The following is a 13,405-nucleotide window of genomic DNA, read 5'->3' on the forward strand; positions in this document are numbered from 1 at the left end:
CCCCTCAGACTTGCACATTGAGCAGTGACTCTGGTAGGATCGCCCAGGGTATGGCCCTGAGCAGGAAGACGGAGGGCTGCCCCACATATGACATCACCTCATCCCCAAATATAGTTTTAAACCCCTCACAATATACAACTGTGATTGCTCCCTTTCTGACCAGATAGGCATTAGTGTGATTTAAGAACATCAAGTCAGGTTATTAAGATTAAACCTACCCCTGGGTATGGAGTGGAATCTGTGTATGGAAGGCATGGGATGGGGAGAGGGGAGGGGTGTGGGGGATTTGGAAGCTCAAAGCCAGAAAACAAGCCAGCACAGCAGAATGATAAAGTCAGGTTCTATAATAGACTTGTACTTTATTTCATTATGGCTAAAAAAAATGAGTTACAATAAACAGTGCATTACAAATTCATGAATCATTTAAATTTACTCAATGGTATTGTCAACGAACAATTTTGGAGGATCCTCCAATTAGGTTAGATGTTTAGGGATCTGTGCTGTCCACTTAGATTTCTCCTTTCTCTGTCTCCCCGTGTACCTCCCCCTTTGGCGTTCTGTACCTGCGGCCGCTCTCCTCTCAAACATAGATGATTAAATTGATATATAAATCTTTAAACTGACAGAAAAGTGTATAAAAGCTATGTTTGCTTTATATTTAGTAACCTTCTGATCTAAAGGGAGGCCTATTTGTTTTACTGGAAAAGATGTGTGTATCTATATATTTTCTCTTCTATTATACACAAATTGTATAAATGGACTCAAGCTTATAATGAAAAGTATTGTAACTGTTCATTTTATCCATTGATCAGTTGTCTTTGCATCAAGTACATTATGTATATGTTGACTTCATGGTGTTTCAATAAAAAAAATGTATTTAAAAAAAAAGTGCATTACAAATGTTTATACAGTGACAATTACATAGAGAAATCTTCATGCACTACATACAAGACATGGATGCAGAGATTAAATGGGGGATAAGTCAAATGAGGATTTATTTGGATGAATAAACCACAAGTGCTGAAATGTGTTTATTTGGCCAAGATCCACACTTCATTGTGGCGGTCGAAGAATTTAAAAGGTGTATCATAGCCAGCACGTACATAGAAGGAATCATCAAACTGGAGCCCTAGGGTCCTCAGTTCTTCTGCTAGGGCTTTAGCTTTCTTGTTATATGAATAGTCAAAGGCATAGCCTCCGAAGGTTCTGCAAACAATGGAAGATCAGGGGTATCAGGAAATGACAGAGGCTAATATACTTATATTTACAGCATATTCTTTTCACAAAATAGTGTAGATATTAATAGCATTTTAAACAGTGCAAATCCTGCAAATATGATTAGGACAACTTCATTAACATGCAGTACTAACTATAACTTGGCGTTTGTTTTATAAAGGATTTCTGCTTTGCATACTAGAATGGATGAATGTGATAGATCCCTGTTTCTGTCCGTCTTATTTTCCCTCTGGGTCTTCAGCTGCTGCACTAAGTGGGTGCACAAACTTCTGACATCTCACCTAACGTACAACACACACTCTCCTGGCCAGTAACCAATGGCACGTGTCATGTACGCACGTCACAGCAGGGACAGAGAAGTATCGGTGGCAACTGTGTTTCCCACGTATGTATGTTTGTATGTCGGTTTAGTGTTATATGCAGTGGGGGAAAGGGCTAATCGTGTAGTCATTTTTTAAAGAAATTTATTTTTAAACTAAAATTACAATAAATTTGTGTACTTCAATAACAATCCAAATTCGCTTATCTGAACCTTTCAGTTTCCACTGAAAGGATCAGATAAACCAAATTGGAATTGTATGGTAAGTACCACATTATAATTAAAAATTGTTAGTGTAGGTTCCGATCTGAAATAGGTAGATGGACATCCACAGTTTGATCACAATGTGCACTGCCAACCTCAGGTTTATTCAAAAGGTGAGTACAGATATAGAAGTATTGTCTTAGTGTGCGTACCTGCATTACTTTGGTATACATATACACACACACAAGCAATACATATATAGATACCAGAGCCGTAACTATAATTTTTGGTGCCCTGTGCCAGAAAGAGCACAGGTGCCCCCCCTATTTTTCAAATAGGGGCATAATGCACCAGGCTTGCCTACCCTCCCGATTTGGCCCCCCGGAAAGGCAGGCAAACCTCCAGGAAGCCTGCGACCCTCCCGACCTTCCCCCAGAAAAAACTAGAAACCCCCACAGCAGGGGGGCGGTGACACGATTCACGCTGAATCGCGTCATCGTGGCCCCGCCACCTGCTTCACAATGCCGAAAATAACGGCATTGTGAAGAGGGGGTGGGGCCACAATGACGCGATCGCGCGGCCCCGCCCCAGCTCCGCCCACAATGTGCCATCAACGGCCAGCCCCGCCCCCCACTGTTAGCCGACAATCAGCTCCCTCCCGGAAGGCTGGAGCTGATAGTCGGCAAGTATGTAATGCACCCAAAAAAGGGGCATGGTCTCATGGGGAAGGGCCAGGGAAGAGATAGGGGAGGCCAGGAGATGCTGGGGATAAAATAAGAGGAAGCCTCAAGTGAGAATGATGATAAACATAAAATTGACAGGCCCAAATAGCGCCCCTTGCCCTGCGGTGCCCTGTGCCATGGCACTGATCGCACTACCCTAGTTACGGCCCTGATAGATACACATACACTAATGAAGACTGCGGTCCATCAGTAAAGCACAATCCACAGAGCTGCCAGCAGCGAATTAATGTTATCTCTTTATGGGCTCTATTTATTAACATTATTTTTATTAAAATAAAGTGAAAAAGGGTGTTTTCACACCCTTTTCACATTATTTTAGTCTCACCTGTAGTTATTACAGGGCAATTGGAGTAGAATTAGTAAAATTCTACTCCAACCCCTAGTATCACTTATTTTTAGTAAAGCAGATCGCATTTCCCATAATTGTAATGGGAAATGTGATCCGACCAGAGTTACTAAAAATAAATTGTAAAAAAATATCGGGGGAAGCCCTGTGATAATAACGCCACCTGGAGGTGACATTATCCAGGGTCTCCCCCGGTTACCGGGCTCCCACTCTGCTCTAACGGGGAGAGCAGAGCCGGGAGTCGGTCCCAGTAATCAGCTATGTGGTCTAAACAGACCGCAAGCTGATTGCTGTAAAAAAAAAGAAAAAATTTAAACATTTTTTTTTTTACTGAATCCAGGGACCGGTGATCGGGCCTCCGGTGATGGCTCCTCTCCGGTCAGCTGGTCTCCCATAGTGCACTGCGGCCCGGTCATCAGGTGATCAGGTCCCAGTGCAGTATGGGAGATCACCTGATCGGGAAGCCCGGAGAAGATCACCGGAGGCCAGGAGGATGCAGGTAAGTGTAATGAAGGGAAGGGGGGGTCGCGCGGGGGGGGGTGTCGCGGGGGTCCGTGATCATGGGGGGCGGGGCTTAGCGTCGTGGGGGGTAGCAGCGACGGTGGGTCGGCGCATGCGCGGGCTCTTAGTCGTGGTATTTTTTCCAAAAATACCGCGACTAGAGTGTGGATGGGATCCGGAAGGGACAGAGCTTTATCGCAAGCTCTGTCCCTGCAAGGGATTTATAGTAAATCCCTGTGATGTTGCCTGAATTCGCAATGCGAATTCACTCGGTAATATCACACTACAATCCGCATTCAATATGCGGATTGTAGTAAATAGAGCCCTATGTCACTAAGGATTGCATTGATTTGATTCACAATAACATATAGAAGTTCCCAGCACCACAGGTTATAGTAAGGAATCTTTTGACTACAGCCACGCTGGCAAAAAGACGTAGTGGGAAAAGGTGATGTTGGGTAACTGTATGCTGAATTGCTGCCAGCTCTACAAATTATGGCCACCATGATCGATCATTCATTTTCTCAGGGTGCAATAGCACAGATTATTCACATTCCCTAGGTCTTACGATAAGTGTTTCTTAAAGAGTATTAAGAACAACAAAATTGCCTTACTATCTATCAAAGTTCAGTAAGCAGGTTCTTCCTAATACTATACAATCCCACTCATCATGATGTGTTTAAAATGAATGCAAGCACTAATAAGCAATGTGCCCCAGAAAAGTATTTCTGGGAGACTGCCACTGGATATGAACGGTCTTATTTGCCCCTTAAATACAGCCCTGTGTCATTTCCCTTTCTAAGGAAGTAACTTACTTCACATATACAGATATTGAAGGGGAGTTCTTAAGATAAACTGCAGGGTCTGATGGTGCGGGGGGATTCTCCAATGCGTGGGGCACAAAGAAGGACATTGTAGCGTTAGGAGCTGCTGGTTGTATTAATGGAACAAGAGTCACCACAGGCACAGTCATATTAATCTTTAGTCCTAAAGAAATGTAAAGAGGTAATTAGCATGAATTTCTGATACATAGTACAATCCCAATAACAAGATATAGAACAATATACATAACTTATATTTGCAGTCTCCAAAACTCTCCTCTCTGACTTATTTATTTCTTGCTTTTTATTTAATACTTTAGAGACCCATAAGTCCCATTATTTACTAAGATTTCACAAAGGCATAGAAACTAGACAGGAAAGCTTGTTATAAAAAAAAACAAAAAAACCCACAAGACTGTTTTTGTAGATAGAAATAGCTATAGACTGTATTTAATGTTACCTACAGCTAATGATTCTCCTCAATGGGGATGGGTATTGTATGTAGATGCCACCACTAGACACACTTCTACAACTAACCAACTAAGCTATGTAAACGTCCCGTATTTCATTTTCTGAGGAGCAACCAATGAGTAGACAGAACTGGAACTTTAATGTTTAACCTGTTTGAAATGAATGGATATAATATTTAATGAGGTTGGCACAGTACAGTCAGTGGTAGACTAGTAGTTATCTCAGATGTGTAATGAGGTTGGCACCTGGGGTGATCCTGGGACCAACATAAATAAGATTTTGTTAGTTTTTATATTGTAATAATGGCAGCCTTAATGAGGGAGCATGCTGCTGACTGGGGGGTAAACCAGCACTTAATTGCCCCTTTGCTGGATACACATCGGTGGCCGGTTCATCTGCCCCCACCCCATCTAAAGAGGATGCGGGGGTACCGCACGCCAGACACCCACACGTGTAAGAGCCGCACAACCAGCGCGCACAAGAGTCCCCCTGCAGCAGCATGTAGGGATGGGAATCATTTGATGTTTCATCGGAAACATGGGTCAGCTGGTTCCAATGTTCGATGTTTAACCCTGCAATGTTTAGGATCCAATGTTTCATTACCATCGCTAGATTTTCCCCCCGATGTTTTTCCCTGCTTTAACAATTTATTTTATTTTTTTTGTAACACTGTGTGGCGCTGTCACTGCTTTGGCCTGCCAGCTGGCTCTCTCCTTGTTTTATAGTCAATCACAAATTAAGGAGAGAGTACAAAACACAATGACTGGGCTACTGCTGCTGCTGCGTGCACAGGCCCGCCAAGTGCGGCGCCGAGCTTGGGTAAAATGAGGCGTGGCCCAATCACGGGGGTGTGGCCAAGACCTCTCAGGTTAAAAATAAAATAAAAGTTTTGCAGCGCACCAGGTCCAGGTAATTGGTACCCCCCCCCCTCTCGGCTGCTGGGGGTGGTGGTGGCTGGTAGAGTGAAAGACACTCTGATCAGCCAATCAGCTGCAGCACATAGGACAGTCCCACCCATGGCTCACTGTCACTGGTGCTGTTCTCAGTTAACACTGGTTGGCTGCTGGGGTGCCTGGCTGCTGCAGCTCTTCTTTGTAAGCAACAGTGAGCTATTTCATTTAAGTTTTATTAGTTAATGCATCATGTCATATTTCTTCAATAAGTTTGATTTACCACAAAACATGTTTAACTTCTAAAACTGCTTACATCCTTATAATTTTTGCACCATTCATATGTATTGTATATATATATATATATATATATATATATATATATATATATAATATCCTCGGGACTACCGTCTGGTTATAAAAAAGCAGCTTGCCGCTGTCCTCATACACAAAGTCCAACATAAAAACGCCACTGGGAGATGTCATAGATGTAAGAACGCTTGTATAGAAATAATGACATTATTTCTATACAAGCCTTTATGCATCTATGACAACTCCCAGTGTTGTTTTTATCTGGAAATAAAAATAAATAAATATATAAATATATATATATATATATATATATATATATATATATATAAACTGTTTGCCTCCATGGAGATAGACACAGTATAAGAATTATTTTAAAAGATTATCAGTCTATTATATGTTTAAGTACAGAGTTAGATAAAAGAAAAAAAAACATCGGTTAATATCGGTTCCAGGGAACCATTGTTTATATATAATGTTTTTTATACAATGTTAAAAATATCGGTACTTCCATTGTTTTCTTTCGATGTCCCATCCCTAAGCAGCAGCATCATTACCAGCCCCTGTCCATTAGGAGGGAAAACCACGTGACTGGACCAGCGCGCCGGCCAACCAGGTGGGAGGAGCCAGCGGCGGGTGGTGGCGAGATACAAATAACAAGAGCCACAGACTCACTGGTGAATCGGGATGCCCACATGGGTGGCCTCCATCGATTGTTACAATCGATAGTGACACAGACCAACAATGGTGTGTAACTATTCTGTGTAGTACCATCGATGGTGTTACTATCAGTGTTTTTGCGCATGCACTGAAGTGAGACAGCATGTGAGGCGCTGGTGCTGCTGATTCTGCATAAGCCAGGGGCGGGGCAGGCCTGTGACCGACAGCTAGGAATAGCCATCGTCCATTGATAATTAATCATCAATTGCCAATTATTTTACCATCGATGGAAGCGATTTTTTTTTCCCCTCTATGTTCAGGCACAGGGACTTTAGCGCCACCACACGACATGATCCGCAAATCCCCACCCCTACTCCCTGATTGGCCTGTTGCCCGGCCAGTAGTAAAACGGATGACCAGCGGCGGCTACTACCTTATTTCTATGGGGGCGGGCTGCAGTCCAAAACTCCTGTGCAACGGCTGTGCGCGGGCAGCGGTCCTCTACTTATTAAATGTACATGCGCATAAAAAGGAGGAAAGAAAAGCCAAGAAAAAAAAATATGCATGCGCAGAAAACGATATTGGCTAGGAGTTGCATCCTCTGCAGCCCTAAGAAGCCGAATAAGGTTGCTGTGATAAAAACAGAAGCTCTTACTGCTGACAGCCTGGACTGGCAATCCCATGGGGAGGAGACACCTCCCCCTGGGACTGCCCATCTGACGTGTGATTATCAGAAAGTGTTTCCAATAGGAAGCGCCTCTGCTATAATGGTGAGCTGCTAATTCACATGCAGTTGGACTTGGGGAATTATACCATCTGTGTTTTTTGTGTACACACTGGCCAATATATTGACCGATCAATTGATCGGCCAATATATGTGCTGCCCGTCGGCCAGTGTGTACAGATGGTATGTAGTTACCAGACATATTGTATTGGCTGTGCTGCACAGCCGATGGACAGATATGTCTGCAGATATGTCGACAAGTGTGTAAGGTTGGTCTGCAGACCGCCCGACACACGCAGCGGCAGCCGCAGGGAAAGGGGGCGAACCCACTCCCGACCAAGGGACCCACGGCTGACGGATAGATGATGGTCGTTCAGTGTGTATGAACGACCATCATCTACAGATATATCTGCAGATCACCCACCTTTAGAAGTATTAGGAATCTGGACATTATTTTGTTTACCAAGATCATTTTAATACCAAATTAATATATGGAGAAGTTAGTTTGAAGATAGTGGTTGTATTAAGTTTATGCTAGTTTAGAGTAACTTATGTTAGGTGTTCACAATATCTAAGAAGCATTTAAGTATATTGTTCATAATATAAAAATTATATTTGTAAATGAAGGAAGAACGAACCGGCTGGGAGTATGACATCCACTGCTAGTCGGGGTAAGAACATGAGAATAACTGACTGCAGTGAGGGTTTCACATATGTATGTGGAAAGCCTTGTTTTCACCATGTTTATCAACTTTTTCTTTAGAGTCAATAAGTTTCACCTTCATTGTCCCACCTTTGTGTCTGATGCATACATGTATAGTGATATATAGTTCCACATGCTCTCTGAATTGTGCATTGTGACTAACTTTAGAATGTCAGCATTTGCACACTCTAGTCTAAGACAATAGATTTCCTAGTGCTGTGTGTATACGCTGGTAATGTGAAATGTCAACAATAGTATTTTCTATCTATACATGTTTACAGAGCCAGATTAAAGGGGGCAAGAGGGTCACCCCAGTGCCCCGACACAGGGTCGGTGTGACCCTACCGAGAACAGGTACTCAGTGGCACCTGTTCTGCCGCAACTCAGTGTTCAGCATGCGCAGCACAGTCAGTGCTGCTTTATACAGCGCAGAGTGGCTCCCGAGTCCCCTCATCAGCGACACATGGTGAGGGGACTCGGGAGCCGTCTCTGCGCTATATGTGAATGCTGATCACATGGCTGTAACAGCTGTAAATATTCAAGAGGTGGTGAGTAAACAGGGGCACTGGGGAGAAACCATATGGCTTGGAGGGGGCCCCCACAAGCCTTAATCCGACCATGCATGTTTAATTCACCAATTAATTTATGGTATGGACAGCACTGTGGCACAGTGGTTGACATTGATCCCACTGTATGTGTTAGGGAATTAAGACTAGGCTCCAATGGGGCAGGAAATGGCAAACTTTTCCTGTACAGCACTGTGTACTATTGTGGCGCTATGCAAATAAGCTATAATATAGTGTTATTTAGAAATGCACACATCACACCTTCAGAGTTTTCTCCTGAGATATATTTAAACAGGTGCCTAAAACTTTTTATCATTCCCAACACGTAGAGATCCAGGTCCAGTGAGGTGGTTACCCAGCGACTTTCTTCATAAATACGATGTTCAAAATTCTGAAAGATACAGATAAAATTACAATGAATAGATCAGTAGTTGGTCACCATTTTGTACAGTATGTCCTGCAATGCATCATATTCCAATAGTGCACCAGTCTGCACTCACCCTGTAATCTTTATCAACCATTCAGACTATTGGGCCTAGTTAACAAGCCTCATCTTTTTTTTTTTTTTCTGGAGATAGGATTTTTGCTAATCTGCCAATGTCTAAAGGGTTAAAGGAAAATAAGAATTCAGGGCTACCAGTGGCGTAACCAGGGGGGGTCAGCCGGGGCTCTACTACAGTGGGCATTGCAACAGAGGCACTACTACTAGGGGCATTAAAGTGCATATGGAATGGAAAGGAATGTTCCCAGAGTGACAAGAAATGGTGGTGTGTCATGTTGACACACTCCCATTTGTCAGTGGCCACGCTGCTTGCGGCATGTGACCACGCCTACTTTTTCGGCGTGCACATACGGGGGTGGGGCCTCCGTTTTTCATCTTGCCCTTGGCTCCAAATACCCTAGTTACACCACTGAGGGCTACTCCAAGAGTTTCCCACACTGGTCATGAGGTCATTGACTGGCGGTAAAAGAAAAGCCAGATTTTCTCTGTATATTTCATCACCGGCTAGTAGCATTACCTAGCTCAGTTTTTGTGTGGATATTTTTTTTTGGGTGCGTACACACTAGATGATTTTTTTAACGTTTTGCCCGATTCCAGCGCATCGGAATGACAAATCGTTGAAATCTCCAAGTGTGTACGCACTATGGGGGACAAGGCGAGACAGAATGCAAAGGTTTTAATTTCCCACTAGATGAAGGATAAAAAGATATTTTATTTCTAATAAACATGCGAAAAAGGACAAGTTAAATTCAACAAATGTTTAATTTACAATAATGTATTTATTTACCCACCTTTGGGTGCAGTGGTGGTAACCCCTGGTGTGTGTGGGGGGAGATTGTTTTCCTTGCCACGCAATCCGTTTCCCATAGAGCAGGGATTCTCAACTCCAATCCTCAGGTCTCCCTAACATGTAATGTTGTTAGAATTTCTTTCATTATGCAAAGATTAGTTCATGTATTTTTAATTGCATCACCTGTTTCAACAGATAGAAATCCTGAAAACATGAAGCCTGAGGGTACTTGAGGATTGGAGTTGAGATCCACTACCATAGAGGAACCTGTCCTGTGTTGACCTGCCTTTGGCAGATTTCCAATATGACGCTCATGGTCCCCCTGTTATAATGAAGACCAGCACAGGCTATCTGGCTCTGAACTGAAGAGATTATGGACCTCATGCAGAGGCGGTCGCAATAAGCAAGCGCTCGTTCTGAATGAGGGCGGCCGCTTCATTATTGAAGTGCGGCCTCCTGGTCGTTAGTTAAGCTGTGGGTTACCACCCACAGCTTAATGACTGACCAGGTTGATGGTCGCGATGGTGATCACCATCTCGACCATCGGGGCTTACGACGAGACCCTAAGGTTGGGTCTCGGCACTCGTAAAGCCCCAGGGAGCTTACTGCTCTGTTTGAGCAGGAAACTCCCCACTGACATCACTGATGATGTCAGTGCGGCCGCCCACAAAATGGTAGGCGTTCGTTAAGGAACGCCTCCATTTTGCAAACCACCCCCCCGGCCCGCCTACCAAGCAGGGTGAACTGTCGATCAACATCGACAGCCGCCCCTTTGGTAATGAGCTCCAAAGTGCGGCCGCAGCACGTGCGCAGGACTAAACATCGAGTCGGTTACGAGCGCATCGGCGCTGGCGACCGACTCTGAATGAGGTCCAATATGCTGCCCATTTTTAAAATTATCTTTACAAAAGTTTTTCTGTTAAGCTACAAAAAAAAAAAAGTACCATCTCACCAAGGACCATATTCATTCTAATTCACGGCAAGCGCTGGAGCAATTCATCAGCTGTCTCCCCGAATATCTTCACTGCTCCTTTCAAAGCAGTGACACTTAGCAGTGCTGAGTCTGACTGGGCAGTGCTAGTGCACCTACATGAACTAGAGCCTGGTCCCAGCCCTGATGCTTCATTTCTTCAAAAGTAGGTGAAAATGTTAATTTTCACCTGCTTTTGTAGAAATTAAGTGATGACCACACATCCTGCACCCAGAGCAAACCTAACTGATGCTGGCAAGTGAGTCCTCCCTCCTACGTGTGCCAACTACATGTGTGACAGAAAGATGGCGTCATGCAGTGAAAGCAGAGGCGTTTTAAAAGTGGAGGAGGCCCATGTGCAGCCTCCATTTGGGCCCTCTCCTCTCTGTCAGCATGCAGGGGTCTCCGGAAAAATAGCGCCGGCGGCTTTTTTGTTGGGGGCCATCTTTTCTGGGAGTCATCGGGAAAATACCCACCGCCATTTTCCCAGTGATTTTTTTGCTGCTCTGCTCTTTTGGTGCCCAAAACCAGGACTTTTTGACAAATTCTGCCCACTACCTGAGGAGTGTGTGAGCAGAAATCATGCTACTATGCCCGTTGGCAGCAATAACAGAAAAGCTGCCCTCAGTCATGCAATAATGTTGTGGGCAGCAAAAACAATTGAATTCCCCCCACAGGGTGCAAAACACCCCCTAGGGGTATATGTGCAGCTTTGTAATTCCATCATTGCAAATATGCGAATGCAGCAGGAAATGTGTGACACCTCCTGCTGCATTTGCGATCCCAGCACTGCGACCGAGGTTGCAGGCTGGGATAACCGAGACCGCTGGTCGCAATGGTGGACGGCGCCGGCCAGCAGAGTAAGCCTCAACTTACTCAGGCTGGCCTGCTTGCAAGGCCAGGAAAATACGTCACACCCTGGCCTTGCCACTCCCAGACAATGGGGCCAACACGCCCCCGTTTTCTGGTTACGCCGCCCGTTCCTGTCCTTTATACTGCCCCTTAAATGCCTCTGCCTTTCAAGCAAGCAGAGGCATAGCAGAGGCTACGTGCGATCACGTAGGACCCACAGAATGGGTCCTGAGCACGGGCAGATTCCTGATAATCAGGAATCTGCATTCAGCATTACACATACATTAGTCATATAATAAGGGACACTTGATGGAACTTGATAGCTTGATCCCTCCAACACAAAATGTTTATAACAAACACAAATTCTGCATATATATAAATAGGTAAATAAAGGTGCATTGCATATTACTAAATACTATTAAGCCACCAGTTATTGTAAGCTTTAACTGCCCTTAAAACTGCAACCTCTGTAGAAAAGTCCCATTTTCCCCACTTACATCATATTGCTTCACTAGCTCGTACTTTGGACAATCTGAGTTGCAAAATGCAGGCAATTCCTCAGCCACTACAGCGTACGCAAACACAGCGAGCAAGCTCAGCAGTATCAGATTCCTGGCCTCCATGTCTGCCCTCGGGATACACAGTTGTGTGTGGGGTATAGTTGCGGTTCAGCGGCTGTTATATATATGTTACAGTTATGGGTGTGTCAGGACCCTGAGAGATGAGATTTTTGGGGGGAGTTATATAACTTTCCCAAACAAAGTTAAGTAACACTCAGCCCCCTCCCCTGTACACAGACTGACGTTATGTGTTTTATAACCTGCTGCTTGTATTCTCATTCTGATGGCTGGCAACTAGTCTCTTTCACATTACATCATGTTAGCTACAAAGAATAACAATTTACTTTTTTTCAGCTTTACTTTTTTTCAATAATTCACATGAGATAAACAGATGTTTAAAAACCAGAACATTATGAATTGACTAACTGCTTATCACTAGGAATTATCCTCTGTATCTACCTGTGAAGACTCACATTCAAATAACTATTTACACTGGGCTTTTTTTTATGTAATTCCAAAGTATATTATTTCCTCTTCTGAACAGATACATTTTTGTTGATTTAAAGTCTACAGGCTGCAAGGTTTACTATGTCAGTACTCAATAGTTTAGGTTACTTTGTAGGTAATAAAAATCCACAATAGCTATAGTACTTGTGATATCAGTCATGAGACTCATTGCTAAGGACCTGGAAGTGACGTGCAGTGAGGATGGAAGTGCTGTTCCATGCCCATAAAGTCCACCTCGAGAAGAAAGTTGTTCCCTCGGCAAACTTTGGGCTCGGTGGCTTGCTACACTCGCCACAAGATTATCTTCCCCTTCTATGTCCACGTGGATGGTAGGGAATGCCGTTGGACAGTAGCTGATGACGTCAGAGTCCTCTCCGCAAAGGGCATCTAGACACTACCATTTCACATGGGTGATGTATGTCCGCTGTTGATATATAAACATCAAAGGTTAATTAATAGAAAATAATCATGGACAGGAGCAATGCAATATTACTAGTGAGGGCAGTTCTTTATACTGTGTGTCTCCCATAGTCCAGGGGGATGTACTTTTTCCCCCAATAAGTTGTTCCCTTCCGGCAGGCCCCTCCTACTCCCTGTGCTCCTCTCCGTAGTCTGCGAGCCACTGCAGAGGAGCCACCCAGCCGTCATCACTCAGAACAGCCACCAGGAGAACACTGTCATTGACCGGGAAACAAGACCCAAGGCAGGGCAAGCAGGTAAGTTTGCTGGAG

At 44.1% G+C, this 13,405-nt stretch overlaps 1 protein-coding gene across 1 annotated transcript; it reads right to left on the reverse strand.

The window, feature by feature from the left end:
* Positions 1-329: 329 nt before the first annotated feature.
* On the reverse strand, positions 330-12,302 carry LOC148518333 (heme-binding protein 2-like). The gene is made up of 4 exons (XM_088477574.1): positions 12,105-12,302; positions 8,755-8,884; positions 4,165-4,336; positions 330-1,206 (listed from the first exon to the last, which is right to left on the reverse strand). Exons 1-4 carry the CDS (start codon positions 12,228-12,230, stop codon positions 1,032-1,034), a joined length of 603 nt encoding a protein of 200 aa, XP_088333700.1. The 5' UTR covers positions 12,231-12,302; the 3' UTR covers positions 330-1,031.
* Between the last annotated feature and the right edge of the window lie 1,103 nt (positions 12,303-13,405).

The sequence above is a fragment of the Taudactylus pleione genome, unplaced genomic scaffold (genome assembly GCF_031769625.1).
Source record: "Taudactylus pleione unplaced genomic scaffold, aTauple2 ptg000201l, whole genome shotgun sequence".
Taxonomy (NCBI): Eukaryota; Metazoa; Chordata; class Amphibia; order Anura; family Myobatrachidae; genus Taudactylus; species Taudactylus pleione.

Bases quoted from the DNA above. Each gene is read 5' to 3' on its own strand.
- LOC148518333 (XM_088477574.1), bottom strand. From the start codon at position 12,230: ATGGAGGCCAGGAATCTGATACTGCTGAGCTTGCTCGCTGTGTTTGCG. The intron at 8,885-12,104 runs GTAAGTGGGGAA...TGTATCTTTCAG, and splicing joins AGCTAGTGAAGCAATATGAT to AATTTTGAACATCGTATTTA. The intron at 4,337-8,754 runs GTGTGATGTGTG...ACATTTCTTTAG, and splicing joins CTCAGGAGAAAACTCTGAAG to GACTAAAGATTAATATGACT.